Genomic DNA, 20,224 nt, shown 5'->3' with positions numbered 1-20,224 from the left:
GTTTTGGTACTTAGAAATAGGAGAAATAAGGATTGGTATTCTGTTAGTGAGCGCTTATTTCTCTATTGAATTTGTTAGGTTAGCAAGCCAAAAAGAACGATGTTAGAATTTGTGTCTTTTTTGCTGTCCCTGTTGCTATTGCAACCGGTTTTAGGTTACAGACCTGTAATCCATCCAAAGGAGAAGGAGACAACGTCTGAGGAACCAAAACCATGGATCCGTACAGTTTACTCGACTAAGGTTGAAATTGTTACACCTACGGTTATTGCTGGTGTTACATTTTCCGCCAAGCCATTGGCTACTCCTGATCCTTTACTGCCTTGGGTTTCTTTACAAAAGGATGGTAGACCAAAAACTATCAAGCCTGAAATCAAGAATGGGCATACCAGAAAGGGTCGCCCTGATTATTCCACCTACTTCAAGACCGCCACCATTCACAAATACACTTATGATGAACTGAAGGCTCATAATATGGATCCAAACGATGTTTATGAAGAAGAAGTCTGGTTGGATGAGGACGATACCTATGTATCCTTGAACCCCGTTATCAGATGTACTCCAAACCGTTATGTCAATAAGAAACAAGATATTGTTGAAGGTCCATTCTGTACTCCTAAGGAAAACTCCAGATTTAAAGTCGGTTCAACATATTTTGTCACTTGGTTTACGAAGTTCTTCGAAGAGCCTACCACAGGAAAAGTGGCTGATAAAGTTCGTCTACATATCTCATATGTTAAGGAAAAGGCCCGCGAGAAAGGTTATCACAGAAGAGCTCTTCCAGCCACTTTTTACACTTCTGAATGGTTCCATAATGTCGATGGTCTTTACGCTATTGAACCCGAAAACGATTGGTTAGGCAAAGAATATGAACGTCGTGTTGTTATCTCTATTCAACCAGACTATATTCCAGATGATGAGTTTGATCCTCTCGAGCACGGTGTATTACTTTATCTCATCAAGGGAACCAAGGTGGCCAAGAAGACCAAGGATGAACTGAGATTGGAAGATGCAGGTATCAGTGATGATACTTGGTACTATGTTGCTTTAACTATTCCAACATTAGTTGTTGTTGCCTTGGTATTCATGTACTTCTTTTTGTATCTGAATAAGGGTAACAGAGATTTCTCGGATATTACAATGCAGGAAATGAAAAAGAAGCACCGTGTTTTAGGTAAAATCTCTGATATGAAGGGATTCAAAAAGTTCAAGAATCATAAATACAGTGAGCTTCCAACCTTCCAAAAGACTGATAAACAGAGTTAGGTCTTTTTTGCATACTAAATACCCAACTAACTTACTTCACGATTTTCAATTTATTGCATTTGTAGTGACTTTGTTTATTTATGAATATATGATAAAATATCTACGCTCCATCGTTCTAAGCTTAAAGTTACTGCTTAGTAGCTTTGAATAATATATGAACAATATAATAATTTAATTTTATATGCAATAATTTAATTTTATATGCAATAATTTAAACTATAAATAGTGCAATTAATTGATATTCATTAAATCCATTTTTGTCGAGCAGCAACTTCGCAAATTTTTTCGAGTGTGATTACCCTAGGATCAGGTTTAAAACTCTGTCTGGCGGGTCCACTAGCACCATCAGTATCAGTGATGTATCTCTCTTCGAACTCATCATCTTCTGTATCTTCATGGCCGTTAACTTCCTCAATATAGTAAAAGAATGGTTCAAGAACAAGCATTATTTTCCAGAAATTATTCGTGCCGCAATTAGCAAATAATACATCCACTAGATTGGGTAGGTATTCAAGTTCGATATACTCTTCAGCACAACACACAAATTCATCTAATTCATAATCTTGTTCATCCGCTGATAACGTGGAGTACATTTCCGATAATAATGTCAACTCTTTGCTGATAGTTTTAGGGATATCTTGTCTAGCTTGCCATAGTAGCTTTTGTGCTCTTTGTAATCTCTCTTGTGCAACAACATTATCGGCGTTGTTGAGATTAATATTCTGCAAGTTTGCACTAAGTTCTTCAATCTCATCAGCAGCTTCTTTCTTCGTTTTTTCTTGGTCTTCTGAATTCTCCGTTTCTAGATCTTCCAATCCATTTGATTTGGGGAGGAAACCATTACGTTCACTTTTTTCCATCAGCTCATTATACTCATTGTATAATGAAATAATCTTCATCATTGGCTTATAAAGCTGTTGACAAACTTTCATTTCGGAATGTGGAACAATGACTTTCTCCAGATAATAATTTATTAAGCCTTCCATGAAATTGGCCCATATAGATGAAAATATGTAATTTTCATCATAGGTTTCCTCAGTGAATTCAAGGTTGATATTTTGTTGCATGATTTGTTCAGTTAAAGTTGGTAGTAGTTTCATTTTAGTTTTTTTATTGATTAATTTTTTTGTATCATCTTTTGATTTACCTGACGTAGCATTATCTATTTTCGATTTATTTTCCTCATTTTGACCTTCAGTCTGATCATTATTGCCTTCTGCTTCAGGACTTCCATCCTTCTCCGTATCTTTCTGATCTTTGTCGGCTTCATTTTTATCAAACCAATATTCGGGTCCTCCTCTTTCTGATAATGTTACCAATAGAAGGAATAATTTGATTTTGACCCATGGACTTAACATTTCGACAATCTCATCGCTTATTCTACTAACATCCTCGTTGATCTTCCTATGAATGCATCTAACAAATTTCTTGATGTAATGAGACTTCCTTAGTCCATATTTGAAATTAAGATATTCTATAGAGGTGATGGTATCATAAACAGTACCAGAAACAGCCATCTCTTTCACAAAATTAAACCGTGGTCTTCTTCTTCTGCTACGTCTCCTTCTCCTCTCTCCAATATTATCTCCTTTTGCGCCCGCACTTCCATCAGAAATTGGCTGGGCTGATTGTTCTGGACTATGGTTTGCATGTTCTGCTGTAGCAACGCTCATATCTGTTGTCAATGTTCACTAACTTATTCACCGTGTTATGATTATGAAGTAAATTGGAATGTCTAAATTGCACAGATTATATTATCTTATGCTCTGTAATCATAAATAGTTCAGCAATGCTTAGACTCTTAAAGTTATGGGCCTTCTTGACAAAGTTACTGTCTTGTTACTGCTTGAAACTGCTTTTAATAGGGCCCTCATTGCTATTTTTCAAAATTTCAGTTTCGCTGTGTGAGCGTGAAAAAGTAACAAAAAAAGTTGATGATATATGCAATAGATTTCAACAAATAGATGTAGTAATAATGTAAATGTTATAGTACATACACACCAACTTTGCATTTATATAGTAGCAAGAGGTAATTGCAATTGCAATGTAAATTATAGTATACAACAATCTTATTGATTCGATTTAGGTTATGTTTAATAACAAACTGTGCCTGCACTTTAAATGCGTTTGTCGTAATAACAATCCAGTAGTGATCCCTTTTACTCAATGTGTAGTCCAGGTGTCTCAATATCTGATTGCATAGCATAGGTTCCTAGAATAGTTCGGCCATTAAATTTTTTGCCTGAGAGTTCGTTTAGAGCACTAGTGGCATCGCCTTCGTTTTGAAACTTGATAAAAACAGTTCCGGCTAATTCTTTAATATGGTCAATGTTAATACGGTAGTCTACACTTGGTATAGCTACCTGCAATTCATAGTTTTCAAAGTTAAGTATCTCTTTTAGTGATTCCTTTAGTTCAGCTATATTTTTTTTCTCTTTCAGTTCCATAGGGTCTATGCAGTTTAACAATATTATTGTTTCATTCGGTTTCCTGCCTTCACTTGTAGCTAATTTTGGTAAGGTATCAAATTGCAGTTCTTCAATTGGTTGAAATAATCCCCTATTGTCGTTGATCTTATAAGTTTCAACACTCTGGCCGTTCAGTTTCCAATCAATAGTGGACTCAGAACCACTATTTTTGAGTAAAACCAATATAAGTTTGGTAAATTTAATATCATCATTATCGCTATCTTTATAAAATATTGGCTCCATGAAATCAAAGTCACCAGATTTTGGTGCTTTCAAGTTCGCGAGTATCTCTTGCTTTGTGCTTCCACCAGTTTCAACGTTCTCAACGCACAAGGTATCTTTGTTACATATTTTGTTGATTCTGTCATTTGTAGCAATGTAGTTTTCTGGTCTAGTAATTGTTATAGTCTGTTGTTCATTTAATTGACTGACGAGGAATTTGTGGCACGCTATAATTAAAGACGCTTGTTCTGGCTCTGAGGTCTCTAGGTGCAAAACTGCCTTGGACTCCAGTTCTTCTATATCATGAAAAGAAACAGGTTTCAAAAAAAAATCTTTGAGGAAGTCTTGAGACTCTAATAACTGTTCAATCTTTGTTAGCAAAAGCTTCTGCAACGTTATGATCTTTTCTATGTCTTGTTTCCCATCTATTTCAATAACAATGTGGCATGCAGCTCTGTTCTTTGTAATATTCCTGAAAATGGGGTCATCCAGGTTTGCTACCTTTTTGGTTTGATGGTGGGGTGGTTTGTGCACACTGTTGGGTTGTGGATTACCATTGTTATACCTATTTCTCTGGTTTTGGTTGGTGTATTGTTGTGGTTGGTTCTGGTACCTGTAGTTTTGGTTATGGTTTGGGTTCTGACCGTGGTTTTGCGTTTGTCTATATCCACCGTATTGATGGATAGGATTCCTTTGCGCATTCCTACTATATCTCTGGGTCTGGTAGTAGTCATCACGGCTCATATTATTGTTATACTGTGCCGCATTCTGGTAGTTTCCCCTCCTCTCGTTGCTATACCGCGTACTTCTCCCATGATCCTGTCGAGACATGTCAGAGCGACCACCCTTGTCCCGCTCCATCCGCGACTCACCAGTTCCACTCCCAGTACCAGCACCAGTTCCAGCACCGGTACCAGCACCAGTACCAGTTCCAGCACCAGAGGGCTTACCACCCATCGACTGAATGATCTTAGCTCGCAAATCTTCCAGCGTCTTCTCCGTCTCAGACATAGCCTCTACCACTCTCAAGCAATGCAAGTTTCTCAATAAAAAAAGAACAGCCCCAAGTTATCAGGGTCCCAACCTACAAAATACTTCTCTTGATGCCTTTGGCTAAGCCGTATTATGGTTTTCAGCCCAAGGACCGCTCGAGAGAACAGCAACAAAGTGACAATAGAAAAAAGCAATTCAAAAAATTGATGTATCTTGTACGGAATGTTCTGTGCAAGTGCAATCAAAGGAAAAATTTGCCAGATGCATCGTGCAGACCCTTCGAGGATACAATGGGGGGAACAGAATGACGTAATTTCTCTCAGTAAAATTTCTTGAAATCTGTAAATCGGAATCTTGCATCAAACAGGATTCTTTATTCTTGATTAGATATATAGGAGAGGTGGGAGGGCGTTCTAGCTGTTTGAATCGTGTTTTAGGTTTGTATTTTAGTCGGAGTTGGTAGCGGGTAATGGAATCTCAGACACTAGCGCCTATGGACGTGCGTGCGAAGTCCTACGAGAGTTTGCAGAGTCACAACTCGCTGACGTCGGAGGCCAAGCATGAGCTGGTGAGTTTCATCTTCCCTGACTGCAGGGCTCTTTACAAGTTACACATCGACCGGTGCCGTGAGCTGAACTACTCAGAGATTCAGCTGGAAGGCTTTGATATATACATTGTTGAGCAGTGGGCCGCTGTGCGGAAGCTTTCCACGCTGATAACCACGTACACTGGTAACTCTCAGGACTCTATATTTGCCGTGCGGGTGCTGCTTCCCAGGGAGCCCAGCCTGTGGCCCCCCGAATTCAAGGCTTACCATGACCAATTATTGAAATTCTGTAAGCCCATGGTGCGAGATAAAGGCATAGTCTTTGTTACAGAGCTGTCTACCATCCCGTCTAACCTGAATATACTGCACGTTGACACGGGTGACCAGCGGGAGGCGTGGAAGAACTTCAAAGTCAACTACGATCTTAAACGGTTACACTGTGGCGGAAGGTCAGCCCTGCTCTTGCGCGGTCCCTCCAGTGCTGCAGTGGGTAAATTCGCCCAGCTGTTTAAGATATCTATGGACCATTTCCCACAAGATAGTGCGCCAGGTTCAAGCGATACAACTCCACAGAATGGTGCCGCAGATAGCAGCCATCATAATGATAAGAAGACCCTGGGACAAGCACTGCATTTGGTGAAGATGGCTTCTCACTACGACCAACATATGTACTGTCCTGTCGCAGAACTAATAACCCTGGTACAGATATCTTTAAACTACTTCAACATGTTCGAAGGTTGCCCTTATAAAGATGGTTTACTATGTGAAGAAACGAAGAAAGCCATAGAAAATTGGTGGGATAGTTATGGTAAGATATATCTGGGTATTGAAAAACCTAAAAATGAGGCAATATTAGGACCCACTACTGTAGCGTCTTTGTTCAGCTTTGTGCTTTGTTGTTTCTTCAAACTAATGCTTGAAGATTGTATTTCCTCTAAGGATCCCTTTGATGAAGAAGAATTTTTCACTGGTATTTACACATTTCAAAAGAAGTACAATCTTGTCAGAGAAGAAGAGCGTACGTATCTCGATTTGCTGACTATACAAAAATTATTTGCTGTGACAAACAAAGAAACGAACAGAGATTTGTTTAAGTTCCACAAAGTGGTCAAATCTGCTGTTCATGACATTAAGGGTAACGGTAATTTTAGGCAGCTCTCAAATGATGTGTTAACAACCGATTTAGACAACCTTATCAAAAACGTACATTGTGGTTCTCTTGGCTGGCTCTGGAAAACCAAAAATGGAAAGAGAGATAATAGCTATCTCTGGAAGAGAAATGAGTTTGCTAATTTCACATATGAGAATGGTGATTTAGAGACAGAACTAGAGAAACAAACAGCATTATGCAAACAAAGAAGGGAGCTTAAAGAGGAGTTGAAGAAACAGAAAAAGGAGTCTGATATAATATTTGTGGAAGAAAGAGAGTGGATAGATGATGAAAAAATCCCAGATATACCACAAGTAACGGAAATCGCAAGTTCAAATGAATCTATATCGTCAATGTTATGCAATTATGATGTTGGAAAGTTTATGCGCATGAATGATACCAATCAAAGTTATAGAAATGAGTACTTCAGAAGGAATTCCTTTCCCTTCATGAAAGCTGAGACATATCAAAAATATCACACATTTGCTGTTGGATACGAACCTCTGGCTTCCGTGAGACACAGAGCTGGTTCAATAAGTTGTATTCAGGATGGATTAGAAGTATGGGACTTACCATTTGATTCATCGGCGGTTAAAATTGCTCGGGATATAATGAGAACTGAAAGATTAGAAGATCCAAATGGCCCTCAGCTGGAAAGCTTTTCAGAAAATGTGATTGAAGAGGATATCTGCTATGAAGATGAGGAGTTAATGAGAGAGTGTTCCAAGTTCAGTGATAAATTCAAATCGATATTGCAAGAGCATAAGACTTACTATTCAAATCTGAAAACGCTAGATGATGCTAAGTGGAAAGTCGGTCATGATCAAGCTTTACTAGAGAACGATATGGAAGAAATTAACTCTTTGAGTTCAAAACTGGCTTATAATGTTAAGGTTCTTGAAAGAAGAGTAAGAGATGTAGAGCGGAGCATAAATAGATTTCAAGATAAAATAAGCACAGTGCAGGATAGTATACTTGAAGGTGGTTGTGGAATTAAAGATTCGCTATTTGCGACTTGTGATGAGAAAGAATTGCAGGAGATTATATTGGGGATGATGAATAAAGAGAAAACTAAATATCAAGCTTTGTGTCTAAAGGTTATTAGCATGGAGGTATTTAGTCAGTTTAAGGATGATTTGATGGGATGGTGCAAATGGTTATTCGGCGAATTTTCTTTCCACAAAGGGATAAAGAAAAATGCCAATGATTAGGGACTTTTAGTCGACATACTCGATGAAGTATGATTTACTTTTTATAGATTAGGATCAATATGATATCCTATGTTTTGCTAATTTTATACATATTCAAATTATATGCTTATAGATTTTGTTTTAGAATATATTAAAGAATTACTCTGGTATATCATGCATAAGCAATCTTAAACACATACATTGACGATATGATTTAACTAACCTCAGCTATAAATCAAGTTTATACGTTTCCTTGATATGTTTGATTTTCTCCTTCACCTGTATGATATCAGGTAGATTACTAGGTAGTGTATCCCAATCTATCTCAGCATATAGCTTTTTGAATTTCTCCACCACCACCTCTGTATTGGTTCGAGAGCATTGTTCCCTAGCTTTCAGTAGTTCTGTACTATTCTTGAGTAGGTTTTCTCGTACTGTGAAGTTCTCATGCATGTATATCTCGTTATTTTGATCTCTAGCCAGTTTCTGCTCTATGATGAAGTTTCTGATGGATATTAGATGCTCATTTATGCTATTTACAAGAGCGATGATTCTCTTATTGATGTACTCCTGTTGCTCAATTTCATACATCAATTGGTAATTCTCTCTTATCAACTGCTCTGTTGTGGTGGGTTCTGATAATTTTTTATACGCATCTAGGGTCTCTTCACTAGGTCTTTGGCTGAACTCTTCATATGAAACTACAGATTGTTTAGATAACCGTTTCAATAACAGTTCTATTTTATCTGTCTCTTTCCTGCTATCTCGGCAACCAACGCTCAGGTTCTTCGCCAGCAAGTTCAAGTATTCGAAGTTATCATAGCTTCCTTCGTTCATCTGTGGAATTGGTTCTGGTTATACAGCTCTGGTAGCGGTATCCTGTACTAGTTGTTTGACTATTGGGTAGAATTATGTAACTGGTAAATTACTGAGATTTTTGTTTATATTCTTAGGCCGTATTTCAAAAGGGTACTCTGATTTATTTAATAGGTAATGCCTATCCTATAATTTTGGTGACCGTGTAGTCAACCTAAACATTAAAATGTTGGTAATTCCAATACAACAAACGATTGCCTGTCTTTGGAAATAAAAAAAATAAAAATTTCGAATCCCAGTCTTCAAACAATAAATTTAAGTTACGCAGTAATGGTATTGTTAGCTCATACCATCAATTAATATCGTTTGTAGCAGCGTGAGTGTAATGTTTATTAACATTACTACATTTAAGTAGGAAAAAAAAATAAGCACTCACGATGGGGGTCGAACCCATAATCTTCTGATTAGAAGTCAGACGCGTTGCCATTACGCCACGCGAGCTTACTATTTGTTGATGTTTGAACGAATCCTGTTAGTATCATATCAAACAGTGAATAATCATGTGATCTTACCACATAGTTGTATAACTCAACTTGATTCCAATATGGAGAGGCACTTTATCTCTAGTTCCCTTAACGGTAGAAGGCTATTACAAGAAAACAATCTAAGTAAATTGGTATATAGATACTTGAACCAATAAGATAAGGTGGGTAGCTATATTAGTATTTCTTGACATTTCTCCGTATAGTATTTATGCTATTGTGATCGATCCAAATGCAGTTTTATGGTTGTCATCAATAAAGTACATGGAAAAGCAGAAACATACACTTTCACACATCAATAAACACAATAAAATATGTAGTACACACATGTACAACATAAATATTCAAGACCTGATTGCCTAGTCAACTTTCTTTATGTAGCGAGGCCAGGTGCTCATACCCGCTGCTGAAATAAGGTACTTCCGGGTAAGTTTTGGAAAATTTTCTTGGAATTTTTTTTCAGAAAATTTCATTCAAAATTGAAAAATTTGCGATGAGCATCGCATATGCTGTGTGATAATAGTGAAAAGGTGAATGATTTATTATAAAACACATAGGTTGTTCACTGTTTTTGATTTTGTTTTTGGTTTTTCACAGTATATTGAGAGGCTAATTTGAAAGGAGTGACACACTACTTGGAAGAATGGTTAAGGGCAGGAAGAGCCAGAAGGCGGATAAAGTTACGAAGGCCAAGAAGAGAGTTGCTGATGAGGTCGACGAGTCAGAGTCAGAGCCTGAGTTGCAAGTCGAGGGACTAATAGATGCTGAGGCTGAGAGTGAGGATGATGAGTCCTTCGAATCTGCTGAAGAAAATGCTTCCGCTGAAGAGGACGAGGAGGATGAGGAGGATGAAGAGGACTCCGATGCGGAATTGAACAAGCTATTGGCTGAGGAAGAAGGCGATGATTCTGAAAGTGAGTACAATACATCTGACTTCTCTGAGGACGACACTAAATCAATGACCGATAAGCTATCAGGCGTTAAGTTGACTACAATTGCAGAGCCAATTATTAAAACTAAATTTTCTGATGGGACACCAAGAGTAATAAAACCAGAAATCAATCCAGTTTACGATAGCGATGACAGTGACATCGAATCGAAGAACACTATTGGTAATATCCCACTATCAGTCTACGATGAAATGCCACATATTGGTTACGACGTCAATGGTAAAAGAATCATGAGACCAGCCAGAGCCTCCGCTTTGGATCAACTGTTAGACACCATTGAGCTTCCTGAAGGATGGACTGGTCTGTTGGACAAGGAATCAGGTGCCAGTCTGAATATCAGTAAAGAAGAACTTGAATTGATCTCCAAAATACAAAGAAATGAGCAAACTGACGAAAGCACAAATCCATACGAACCATTGATTGATTGGTTTACTAGACATGAAGAAGTGATGCCTCTATCTGCTGCTCCAGAACCAAAGAGAAGATTTGTTCCATCCAAGAATGAAGCTAAGAGAATCATGAAGATTGTTAAGGCTATCAGAGAAGGCCGTATCATCCCACCTAAGAAAATGAAGGAATTAAGAGAGAAGGAAAAGAGTGAAGACTTCAATTACGATCTATGGGGTGACTCAACAGAAACAAATGATCACATAATGAACTTAAGAGCACCAAAGTTGCCTCCTCCAACAAATGAAGAAAGTTACAACCCACCCGCTGAATATCTACCAACAGAAGAAGAAATAAAGGAATGGGAAAATACTGAATATAGTGAAAGAGAGAGGAACTTTGTTCCTAAGAAGTATGATTCTTTAAGAAAGGTCCCAGGTTATACAGAATCTGTGAGAGAGAGATTCGAGAGATCTCTAGATCTTTACTTAGCACCAAGAATGCGTAAAAACAAGCTTAACATTGATCCTGAATCATTAATTCCTGAGTTACCATCTCCAAAGGACTTGAGACCATTCCCAATTCGCTGTTCCACCATCTATTCTGGTCATGAAGGTAAAATTCGTACATTATCCATCGATCCTACTGGTATTTGGCTTGCGACTGGGTCAGATGATGGTTCAGTAAGAATTTGGGAAATTTTAACAGGCAGAGAGGTTTATAGGGTTCAATTAGTGAATAAAGAAGATAATCCTGAAGATAACATACACAGTGTAGAGTGGAATCCAGATGGGTCTGTTGGTATATTAGCTGTTGCAGTCGGTAACAATATTTTCTTAATCGTCCCACCAATTTTTGGTTATGACATTGAGAATGCCGGTAAAGTTAGAATTGAGCATGGTTTTGGTTACGATACTTTCGGCTCAACAAAGAAAGCTAATCTAGAGGTTAATGGATCTGATTTAGAATCCGATGATGAAGCAGCAAATGCAAATACAGCCGTAAAGAAACAAGTTGCGCAATGGCATAAACCTACCCAGAGACAAATGGAACAAGATATCTGTATTGTCATTGTATGTAAGAAGCCTGTCAAGAAGCTATCATGGCATAGAAAGGGTGACTACTTCGTCACAGTTCAACCAGACTCTGGTAATACATCCGTATTGATCCATCAACTATCGAAGCATTTAACACAATCCCCTTTCAGAAAATCAAAGGGTATTATAATGGATGCCAAGTTCCATCCTTTCAAGCCGCAGCTATTTGTTTGTTCACAAAGATATGTTAGAATCTATGACTTATCACAACAAGTATTGGTCAAGAAACTTTTGCCAGGCGCTCGTTGGTTATCTAATATAGATATCCATCCAAGAGGTGACAACTTGATAGCATCCTCATATGATAAGAGAGTTCTATGGCATGATCTGGACTTGGCTGCTACCCCATATAAGACTCTGAGATACCACGATAAAGCCGTTAGAAGTACGACTTTCCACAAAAAACTACCACTATTCTGCTCTGCTGCAGATGATGGTTTCATCCATATCTTCCATGCTACAGTCTATGATGACATGATGAAAAACCCAATGATTGTGCCGTTAAAGAAACTAACAGGTCATAAAGTGCAAGGCCATCTGGGTGTTCTTGATACTATTTGGCATCCTAAGGAAGCTTGGTTATTCTCCGCTGGTGCTGATAACACAGCCAGAATGTGGACTACCTGAGAAGATAGAGACGGAAAAGGAACTTTTAAATTCTGCATATATATACTCTGCATAAGAAACAAGTCTATACATATTCAAATTATGTACAGCCCATCAAAATAGAAAACTGTATACTTAAAACTATTTCATTTTTAATGCAGTGCCAGGTCATGATGTCCCAACCCGATTTTTTTCACAGGGCATCGCATCGCATCGGAAAGAAAAACAACAAATTCTCAAAAGCTTTGAAATTTTTTTCATAATGTATAATTTTTGATCCTAACTATTGATGTTGCCATATTTGTTCTATTAAGAACCCTTAGATGACCAAATACTAAGCATATAGACAATTTCAGAGTTTATCTTATTTGAAAGATTCTTTGAATTTGTGCTCCTTGATTCGAAATCATAGAACAACAATTTCTTAGGAATTAAGAACAGTGACAGAAAAAGAACTATTGCACTTTATTTGAAAAAGTATAAGGCATTGTTTGCTAATCCTCTAAACAAAATTTAGCAAACATGTTCGGAAACACCAATTCTATGTTTGGGAACAACTCGCAAACGTTTGGTGCTGCAAATACTGGAATGAATAGTAATACTAATGCATTTGGCGCAAATAGCAATGCGTTTGGTACTTCTACACAAACTGGTTTTGGTAATAACACATCAAATGCTTTCAATACTGGTGCAAATACGGGTCTCAACGCCGGTGGAGGGTTATTTGGCTCTCAGAATACGCAAGGTAACACCGGAAATGCATTCAACCAGGGAAACACCGCTCAAAATAGCCCATTTGGTGCAGCGGGTGGCTCAAATAATACACCAGGATTCGGAATTAACTCAAACCAACCTCAAAATGTTTTTGGTGCCCAGAGTTCGCCCTTCGGCAATAGCAAACCAGTGGGTTCTACCGGTTTATTTGGAAGCCAACCAGCAAATACTAATAATGCCTTTGGTAATGCAAATTCTACCAATAACGCCTTTGGATCAACCAATAATATGCAAAACAATTCTCCATTTGGTACAAATTCTTTTGGAAATAATACAAGTAACACCAATACAGGTCTCTTTGGCCAACAGAACACTTCAGGTGGTGGATTGTTTGGTAATAACCAAAATCAAACTAATGCTTTTGGAGGTCCTCAAAACAATAACGCTAATAATTTCACGCAAAACAAGCCTGCCAACGCGTTTGGACAACCAAATACTATGAATAACGCTTTCGGCAATAATTCTACTGGTGGCCTGTTCGGTAGCACAGGGACGTCTTCGACTGGTGGATTATTTGGACAAAATGCTTCGAATTCTTTTGGAAATAATAACAGCACTACTACTGGTGGTGTATTTGGTCAAAATTCCAACCCAACTAATCAGTTTGGATCTCAAAACACCGGATTATTTGGATCTCAAAACAATCAACAACAGAGTGGATTATTTGGACAAAACCAACAAAACCAACAAAACCAACAAAACAGTACCGGACTCTTCGGATCAAATAATACCAGTAATGCAATGACAGGAGGTTTATTTGGTCAGAAACAACAGAGTAACACCAACACTTCAACAGGCCTGTTTGGACAACAAAACAAGCCAGCAACAGGTGGTTTATTTGGCCAGAGCAACTCAACGGGCCTTTTTGGAAACAGCAACCTCGGTAATAATACGCAATCCACTACCGGTGGCTTGTTTGGTACCTCTAATACAGCAAACAATGCTTTTGGCTCATCATCAACTCCAACAACTGGTCTTTTCGGGCAAAATAATAATCAAAATAACTCCAGTGGTTTGAATCAAAATGTGTTGCAAAATAATAATACACAAGGACAGAACAGTTTTGGACAAGCCACTAACACTGGCATTGGTTTTGGAAATAATACTGCGACTGGTTTTAACCAAAATCAACAAACCTCTACTTCTGGATTATTTGGTAACAAAACTCCAGCTAGCGGTGGAGGCGGATTATTTGGTACACAAAACACAACTAATGGCACGAACACTCTTTCTGGAGGTTTTGGAAACACTCAAGCAAATCAGGCATCCGGTTCATTATTCGGCAGTAAACCCCCTGGGTCGGCTAATACTTCGGGAACAACAGGCTTATTTGGAGCATCACAACAATCAGGTCAGACCTCGCAACCTGGAGGACTATTTGGATCTAAACCCACAGTGGGAGGTTTGGGAGCACCTCAAACCACCGGCACTTCTCTTTTTGGTCAAAACAATGCTCAATCAACACCCGGAGGATTGTTCGGTAATAAACAACCTACTGTAACTGGTGTTGGTAGTGCCAATACCACAACACCAACTGCAAATACACTCGGTACTGGATCTACATCATTATTTGGAAATAAATCTTCAACTGGTAGCACGGGAAGTACTTTTGGAAATTCATTAGGAAATAATACTTCTGCGACAACTTCCTCAACTGGAGGTCTTTTTGGTAGCAAATCTCAAAATAACAATAGTTCAATAGCTTTTGGAACTCAAACACCATCCACACTCGCACCTTCTACTGCACCGGCTCTAACATCCCTGAATCACAGTGCTCAAGCGCCTAACACTGTGAAAACAACTTCTCTTGGTACAGGATCTTCAATAAACACTACTAACCCAACTCTACCACTGGCCAACAGCACTAATAGTGAACAGAAGTTACCGAACTCACTAACTCAGCCAGTCAAAATTCCACCTTCAACCATGAAGGCAGCTTCCAAGAAGGATTCAAGCTTAACATCAGCTTACCGCTTAGCCCCAAGAGCCTTGTTTATGTCATCTGATGATAAGACGACCAGTACATTAAGAAGCCATTCTGCTAGCAAAGACAGCAAAAATAGTACAGAAATTACTCATTTGCCATTGGAAAACATAACAAATACTAGTAGATCACTAGGTGACCAACTTTTGTTCAACCCAGATAAAAAATCATTCAGAAGCTTGATTATAAAAAATAAAAAGGTCCCCGAGAAAATAGCAAATAGTGAATATAAGCGAATTACCTTCGAAGCAAAAAATAAGAATCAAGGTGTTGACGAGTCAGAATTAGAATCTCCAAGAAATGACACACCTTCTCCTTATGTTAACACGAGTGGAAGGATTAGCACACCGTCAAAAGCAATGGCTGCTATGGAATTTAATACAACATCTGTGAACAAGAGTAGTGCAATAGATTCTAACAATACCAAGAAAGAACAATTATCTGATGTAAATGATATTTCATTCACGGATCATGGCTATTACATTATTCCTTCACTTGATACCTTAAACGGAATGCCTTTAGTCGAGCTAAGAAGTGTGAATGGATTGGTTGTAGGCCATAAGGATTACGGTAAAGTTGAATTCTTAGAGCCTGTTGATTTGGTTAACGTTCCATTGAATAGCATCTGTGATAAACTTATTCACTTTGAACCAAAAACCTGCATTCTATATCCAAATTCTCCAATAAAACCAAAGAAAGGAGAGGGTATGAATGTGCCTGCCAAAATTACTTGTTTTGATTGCTTTCCTATAAATAAGTCAACAAGGGAACCTATTTTGGATGCCAACAGCACACTGCTCAAAAAACACATTGATAAACTGAAAAAAGTTCCCGGAACGAAATTTGTATCATATGAAGAAAAGACCGGTAAATATGTTTTTACTGTCGATGAACCAATATTATGAAACGAATTATGAAATGTTGTAAACCATCAAAATTGCATGACCATGTTACAATATCGCTACCTGGTTTCATTAATGCTTTAAAATATAGACATAATAAAATTGAGTAAGACACTGTAAAAATATAACACCTAGCATATAATAAGTAATAAATATACCTGCTTATCATCTGCTTATCATATTATTAACTTTTTATAACATCTATATGGATAAGAGGCTGACTATTATTTTCATTTATTGTTGAATATCATCTATTTGTAATGGATGCAAAAAAAATGCCATTTCCTAGAATCGAACCAGGGTTTCATCGGCCACAACGATGTGTACTAACCACTATACTAAAATGGCAAAGATGCTTATACATGACATTCCGGCCTTTGACTACCATATCTGATTAAGCATGAAACCTGAGCATTCATAAAAGTATTCTCAACCGCGCCACACAATAGCTACATAAACCAAATATATAATGTATCTAACTGCAATGATAGTTTTGAAACAACCGTAGAGACTCAACTAAGTCATATGCAAATTATTGCGACCTTTTTTTTTGTCACTGGAATCAGGACTTCAGCTGGATATCACGCAGGACAAGCCCAATGTCCATAAATCCGTAGCTTGACTCTATAATCTCATTGATATGGTAAGCTACTTGCACTATCTTATCATATTATGAGTATTTACATTGGAAGATATAATACTTATTACCAATTCGATTTAGATTAATTTTACTGTGTATTCTCAGGATACAAGAGGGATCAGCATTTAAAAATTGAGCATACTACTTCCATTAAAGTGCAAAGATGGGTCTGGATATAAACGATGCCGAGACTTTACGCAAAGATGAATTGGAATTACCAACTGTGACTGAAGTTTCACGGGACTTGTTTGCCGAGGAGACTGAAGGTATTCAGGATGTAAAGCTTAATCGAGATAGCACAATAGTCCCCTTCGATGTTGATCATTTCCTTATAAAGAATAATTTCCAATATATTTCATTGGACATGCTGACAAGGCAGCTGAAGGACCTGTCTGACGAAATGATGACTGTTTTACTAGACCGTGTCGCTGCGAATTATGACTCCTATCTCAATTTTTGCAAAGTATACCAAGGCGGAAATAACAATGACACATTGTTTGAGCTACAAAAGATTCTTCCCGACCTGGATAGTTTTATGAACCAGCTAAGGATTCTAACTGAGAAAGAGATGCCGAGAACCCAAGAGACTGTACAAGATACTCTCGATTACCTCGAGAAACTTGAGGAAATAAAAGCGTTGCTTAATAATCACATAACAATTTCCGAGGATATGACCGTTCTAAAACAACTAAGTAAATCTCTTCATACATTATGTGACACAGAACCACTAGAGGAAGAGTTATGCATTGCGGTAACGCAAAAACTATTTAGATTGTTCCAGAAGATTCACACATTGCTAGAGACACTTTCAGAACTAGACTCACAGTCTCTCCATCACATAAGGAACGACTTCCTAGGCATATCACAAGAGTTTCAAATATCCTTGAAACTGTTAACGGATATCACATTGCAACACACTACGGATTACCCTAAACTGGCGTCATTATTGACTGACATATTTCACCAAATAAAGATATAAACTACGCATTTGGACTGGTCAGAAATACTTCTTGAGAGATAGATTTGAAGTAGAAGTGAATATCTTATTAGCATTATATATATTATCTAATTATTATTATCCTAAACTCATTTACAACATTGTTAATAGCATTCACTGTGCCAACACCAATCAATATGTATATACATCACTAATAACGTCGAAGCAGTTGTAAAGTAAAATTTCTGGAGAGCTGATGACAATACAAAACAATTTTAGGTGAGATTCCTAAAGCTTAATGAGATTGGAAAAGAGGGCATCGCCATTGATCTAGCAGCTTCGGAAAGGGTCAATTGGAACATCTTAAACTAGCATACCAAACAACCTCTAACTGTTTCAGTTCCTATCAGAACAGTATAGCCATTTATCGCAGCAACAATTTCTGATTCTGTACTGTGAAAATTGCTTATAAGAGTGCCATCATTAGTGAGGAACTTAACTGAACAACAGTTGCAGTCATTTTTCATCTAGAAGAACGGGACTCTGAGATTTATTAAAGAATTTTAACCAATTTTCAAGATGTTTCAGATGAACAGAAGTAATACCGGTGGATTTGGGACACAAAACACCGGATCCACATCACTTTTTGGTCAAAATAACACAAACCAAGCTACTAGCGCATTATCGTTTGGCGCACAGAATAACCAACAGGCACAGGGAAATACTGGTGGTCTTTTTGGAACCCAACAGAACAATCAGCAACAACAACCAGGCGGTGGATTGTTTGGCCAAAACCAAAACCAAAACCAAAACCAAAACCAAAATCAACAGCCTGGTGGTGGTTTATTCGGTCAAAATCAGACTCAAAACCAAAACCAACAGCAAGCAGGAGGATTATTTGGCCAGAATAACCAGTCAGGTACAAGTGGCGGACTATTTGGAAGCTCATCATCCCAACCTCAACAAGGGTCTACTGGCCTCTTTGGTAACAAACCAGCTGGTAGTACCACTGGAGGACTATTTGGTCAATCACAGACACAACAAACACAACCTGGCCAGACAGGCGGTCTTTTTGGAAACAGTAACACCCAAACTGGTGCCACAAATACTACTGGCAGTTTGTTTGGTTCAAAGCCTGCTGCAAGTGGTGGCTTATTTGGTAATCAAGGAGCGAGTAATACAGCCCCTGCAGCTTCAGGTGGACTCTTTGGGAGTGCACCAACTGCGGCTTCAAACACTGGAGGTGGCCTTTTTGGAAATAATCAACAACCTGGTGCTTCTACATCTACTGGAGGAGGCCTTTTTGGATCAAAGCCTGCTGGTACTACAACATCCGGGGGGCTTTTTGGAGCAAAACCAACGGGCACATCCACTGGTGGCCTCTTTGGAAACACTGCAACCCAACCACAAACTTCTGGGGGCCTCTTTGGAAACAATAACCAACAAAACACATTTAGCGGTGGATCTTTGTCACAACCATCTTTTGGGCTATCAAATACAGCAACACAAGGTACGCTTGGGCAACAGTCATTGGTTCAACCCCAAAACCAACAGCCTCAATTGGCCGCACAACAATTACAATCCCAACAGCTCTCTCGTTATCCACAACTAATACAAGAGCAGATTTTAAAGTGTAAAGAATCATGGGATTCCAACTCTTATAAAACTAGCCTCAGATCTTTTGTTTACAATAAGGTGAATGAGACTGATGCGATCCTTTATACCAAACCAACTAATGTATCTCAGGAAGAATGGGACAAGGCGATTGAGAACAAACCAAGTTCAGACTTGATTCCTATCCAAGTATTTGGATTTGAAGGCTTGAACAATAGAAATCAAATACAGGTCGAAAATGTTGCACAAGCTCGGGTAATACTGAATCAAATTCTTGATAAAACCAAACAACTGCAACAGAGCCATAGCTTTGAAACCTCGGCTAGAATAATGAAAGTACAGGCGCGGAATGCTCAGATAGAGAAAAGAATATTGAAATTAGGAACCCAATTGGCTATACTAAAGAACAGAAGGTTACCATTAACTATTTCGGAAGAGAAAATGTGGGGTCAATTCCAGGAATTACTGAAATCTAGTAACGACCCTGCCGGACTTGGTAAGACCAATGAACTATGGGCAAGACTAGCTGTCTTGAGAGAACGTGCTAAGACAATCTCGGAGCAACTAGATAGCAAGTTGGTAATAATAGGTGAGAACGGCGGTCAAACAGGAAAGCCAAGCGCATCAGGCGATAATAATAGAGTGTCAGACGAAGTTTACGATAGAATTGACAAGATTGCCGAGATATTAAAGAACCAACAATCAGGTATTGCATACCTGAATGATGTACTCGAGAAAGATAACAAAGCACTTGATTCTGTCGTAGAGCTAAAGTAATAGACGTTTACGAATTATATATCATAGTAGTATAACTAACACGTTTTACTGGTTAACCTACACTTTTTGATAGTTTTATAAAATTTTGCATTTTCACTTTTTTGTATATATGTACTAGCTTCAACGCCATCTTACAAGCTCTTAATTATATCAGGAAGGTATTCCCGTCCTAAGCGAGAACATGTTTGATGTACGAATAGATGCATCTGTTATTGTAATATTATGTATGCCCATATGGAGCTCTTTTCATGTGTATATGATCAACAAACACATCACTAAACAAAAATGTAACCCTACTTATGTCAGAACATGAAAGATCCATAAGATGATCGGCATTTAATTTAAGAAATTTGAAAATTGTTATG

General features: G+C 38.1%; 9 protein-coding genes and 2 non-coding genes across 11 annotated transcripts; 6 read left to right on the top strand and 5 right to left on the bottom strand.

The window, feature by feature from the left end:
• Nucleotides 1-99: 99 nt before the first annotated feature.
• On the top strand, nt 100-1,263 carry PSG1 (Psg1p; the record flags this gene model as incomplete). Its single annotated transcript, XM_448995.1, has 1 exon — nt 100-1,263. The coding sequence occupies one exon, from the start codon at nt 100-102 to the stop codon at nt 1,261-1,263; it is 1,164 nt and encodes a 387-aa protein (XP_448995.1).
• Nucleotides 1,264-1,508: 245 nt separating this feature from the next.
• AAN1 (Aan1p) lies at nt 1,509-2,936 on the bottom strand (the record flags this gene model as incomplete). The annotated part of the gene is made up of 1 exon (XM_448994.1): nt 1,509-2,936. The coding sequence occupies one exon, from the start codon at nt 2,934-2,936 to the stop codon at nt 1,509-1,511; it is 1,428 nt and encodes a 475-aa protein (XP_448994.1).
• Nucleotides 2,937-3,422: 486 nt separating this feature from the next.
• MUD2 (Mud2p) lies at nt 3,423-4,964 on the bottom strand (the record flags this gene model as incomplete). Its single annotated transcript, XM_448993.1, has 1 exon — nt 3,423-4,964. One exon carries the CDS (start codon nt 4,962-4,964, stop codon nt 3,423-3,425), a length of 1,542 nt encoding a protein of 513 aa, XP_448993.1.
• A 475-nt stretch (nt 4,965-5,439) lies between these two features.
• Nucleotides 5,440-7,854, top strand: STB6 (Stb6p; the record flags this gene model as incomplete). Its single annotated transcript, XM_448992.1, has 1 exon — nt 5,440-7,854. The coding sequence occupies one exon, from the start codon at nt 5,440-5,442 to the stop codon at nt 7,852-7,854; it is 2,415 nt and encodes an 804-aa protein (XP_448992.1).
• Nucleotides 7,855-8,061: 207 nt separating this feature from the next.
• On the bottom strand, nt 8,062-8,670 carry FAR3 (Far3p; the record flags this gene model as incomplete). Its single annotated transcript, XM_448991.1, has 1 exon — nt 8,062-8,670. The coding sequence occupies one exon, from the start codon at nt 8,668-8,670 to the stop codon at nt 8,062-8,064; it is 609 nt and encodes a 202-aa protein (XP_448991.1).
• A 408-nt stretch (nt 8,671-9,078) lies between these two features.
• On the bottom strand, nt 9,079-9,150 carry tR(UCU)7. The gene has a single exon. It is a non-coding gene; the product is annotated as a tRNA-Arg (tRNA).
• A 684-nt stretch (nt 9,151-9,834) lies between these two features.
• Nucleotides 9,835-12,252, top strand: ERB1 (ribosome biogenesis protein ERB1; the record flags this gene model as incomplete). The annotated part of the gene is made up of 1 exon (XM_448990.1): nt 9,835-12,252. One exon carries the CDS (start codon nt 9,835-9,837, stop codon nt 12,250-12,252), a length of 2,418 nt encoding a protein of 805 aa, XP_448990.1.
• Nucleotides 12,253-12,753: 501 nt separating this feature from the next.
• GVI51_L04807 (uncharacterized protein) lies at nt 12,754-15,894 on the top strand (the record flags this gene model as incomplete). Its single annotated transcript, XM_448989.2, has 1 exon — nt 12,754-15,894. The coding sequence occupies one exon, from the start codon at nt 12,754-12,756 to the stop codon at nt 15,892-15,894; it is 3,141 nt and encodes a 1,046-aa protein (XP_448989.2).
• A 273-nt stretch (nt 15,895-16,167) lies between these two features.
• Nucleotides 16,168-16,239, bottom strand: tH(GUG)6. Its single transcript has one exon. It is a non-coding gene; the product is annotated as a tRNA-His (tRNA).
• A 455-nt stretch (nt 16,240-16,694) lies between these two features.
• On the top strand, nt 16,695-17,510 carry COG2 (Golgi transport complex subunit COG2; the record flags this gene model as incomplete). Its single annotated transcript, XM_448988.1, has 1 exon — nt 16,695-17,510. The coding sequence occupies one exon, from the start codon at nt 16,695-16,697 to the stop codon at nt 17,508-17,510; it is 816 nt and encodes a 271-aa protein (XP_448988.1).
• Nucleotides 17,511-18,047: 537 nt separating this feature from the next.
• NUP57 (FG-nucleoporin NUP57) lies at nt 18,048-19,859 on the top strand (the record flags this gene model as incomplete). Its single annotated transcript, XM_448987.1, has 1 exon — nt 18,048-19,859. One exon carries the CDS (start codon nt 18,048-18,050, stop codon nt 19,857-19,859), a length of 1,812 nt encoding a protein of 603 aa, XP_448987.1.
• Between the last annotated feature and the right edge of the window lie 365 nt (nt 19,860-20,224).

This window comes from Nakaseomyces glabratus, chromosome L (assembly GCF_010111755.1).
Source record: "Nakaseomyces glabratus chromosome L, complete sequence".
Classification (NCBI taxonomy): Eukaryota; Fungi; Ascomycota; class Saccharomycetes; order Saccharomycetales; family Saccharomycetaceae; genus Nakaseomyces; species Nakaseomyces glabratus.
The sequence above is the reverse complement of the archived record's forward strand: the minus strand, read 5'-3'. Positions and strand labels throughout refer to the sequence as shown.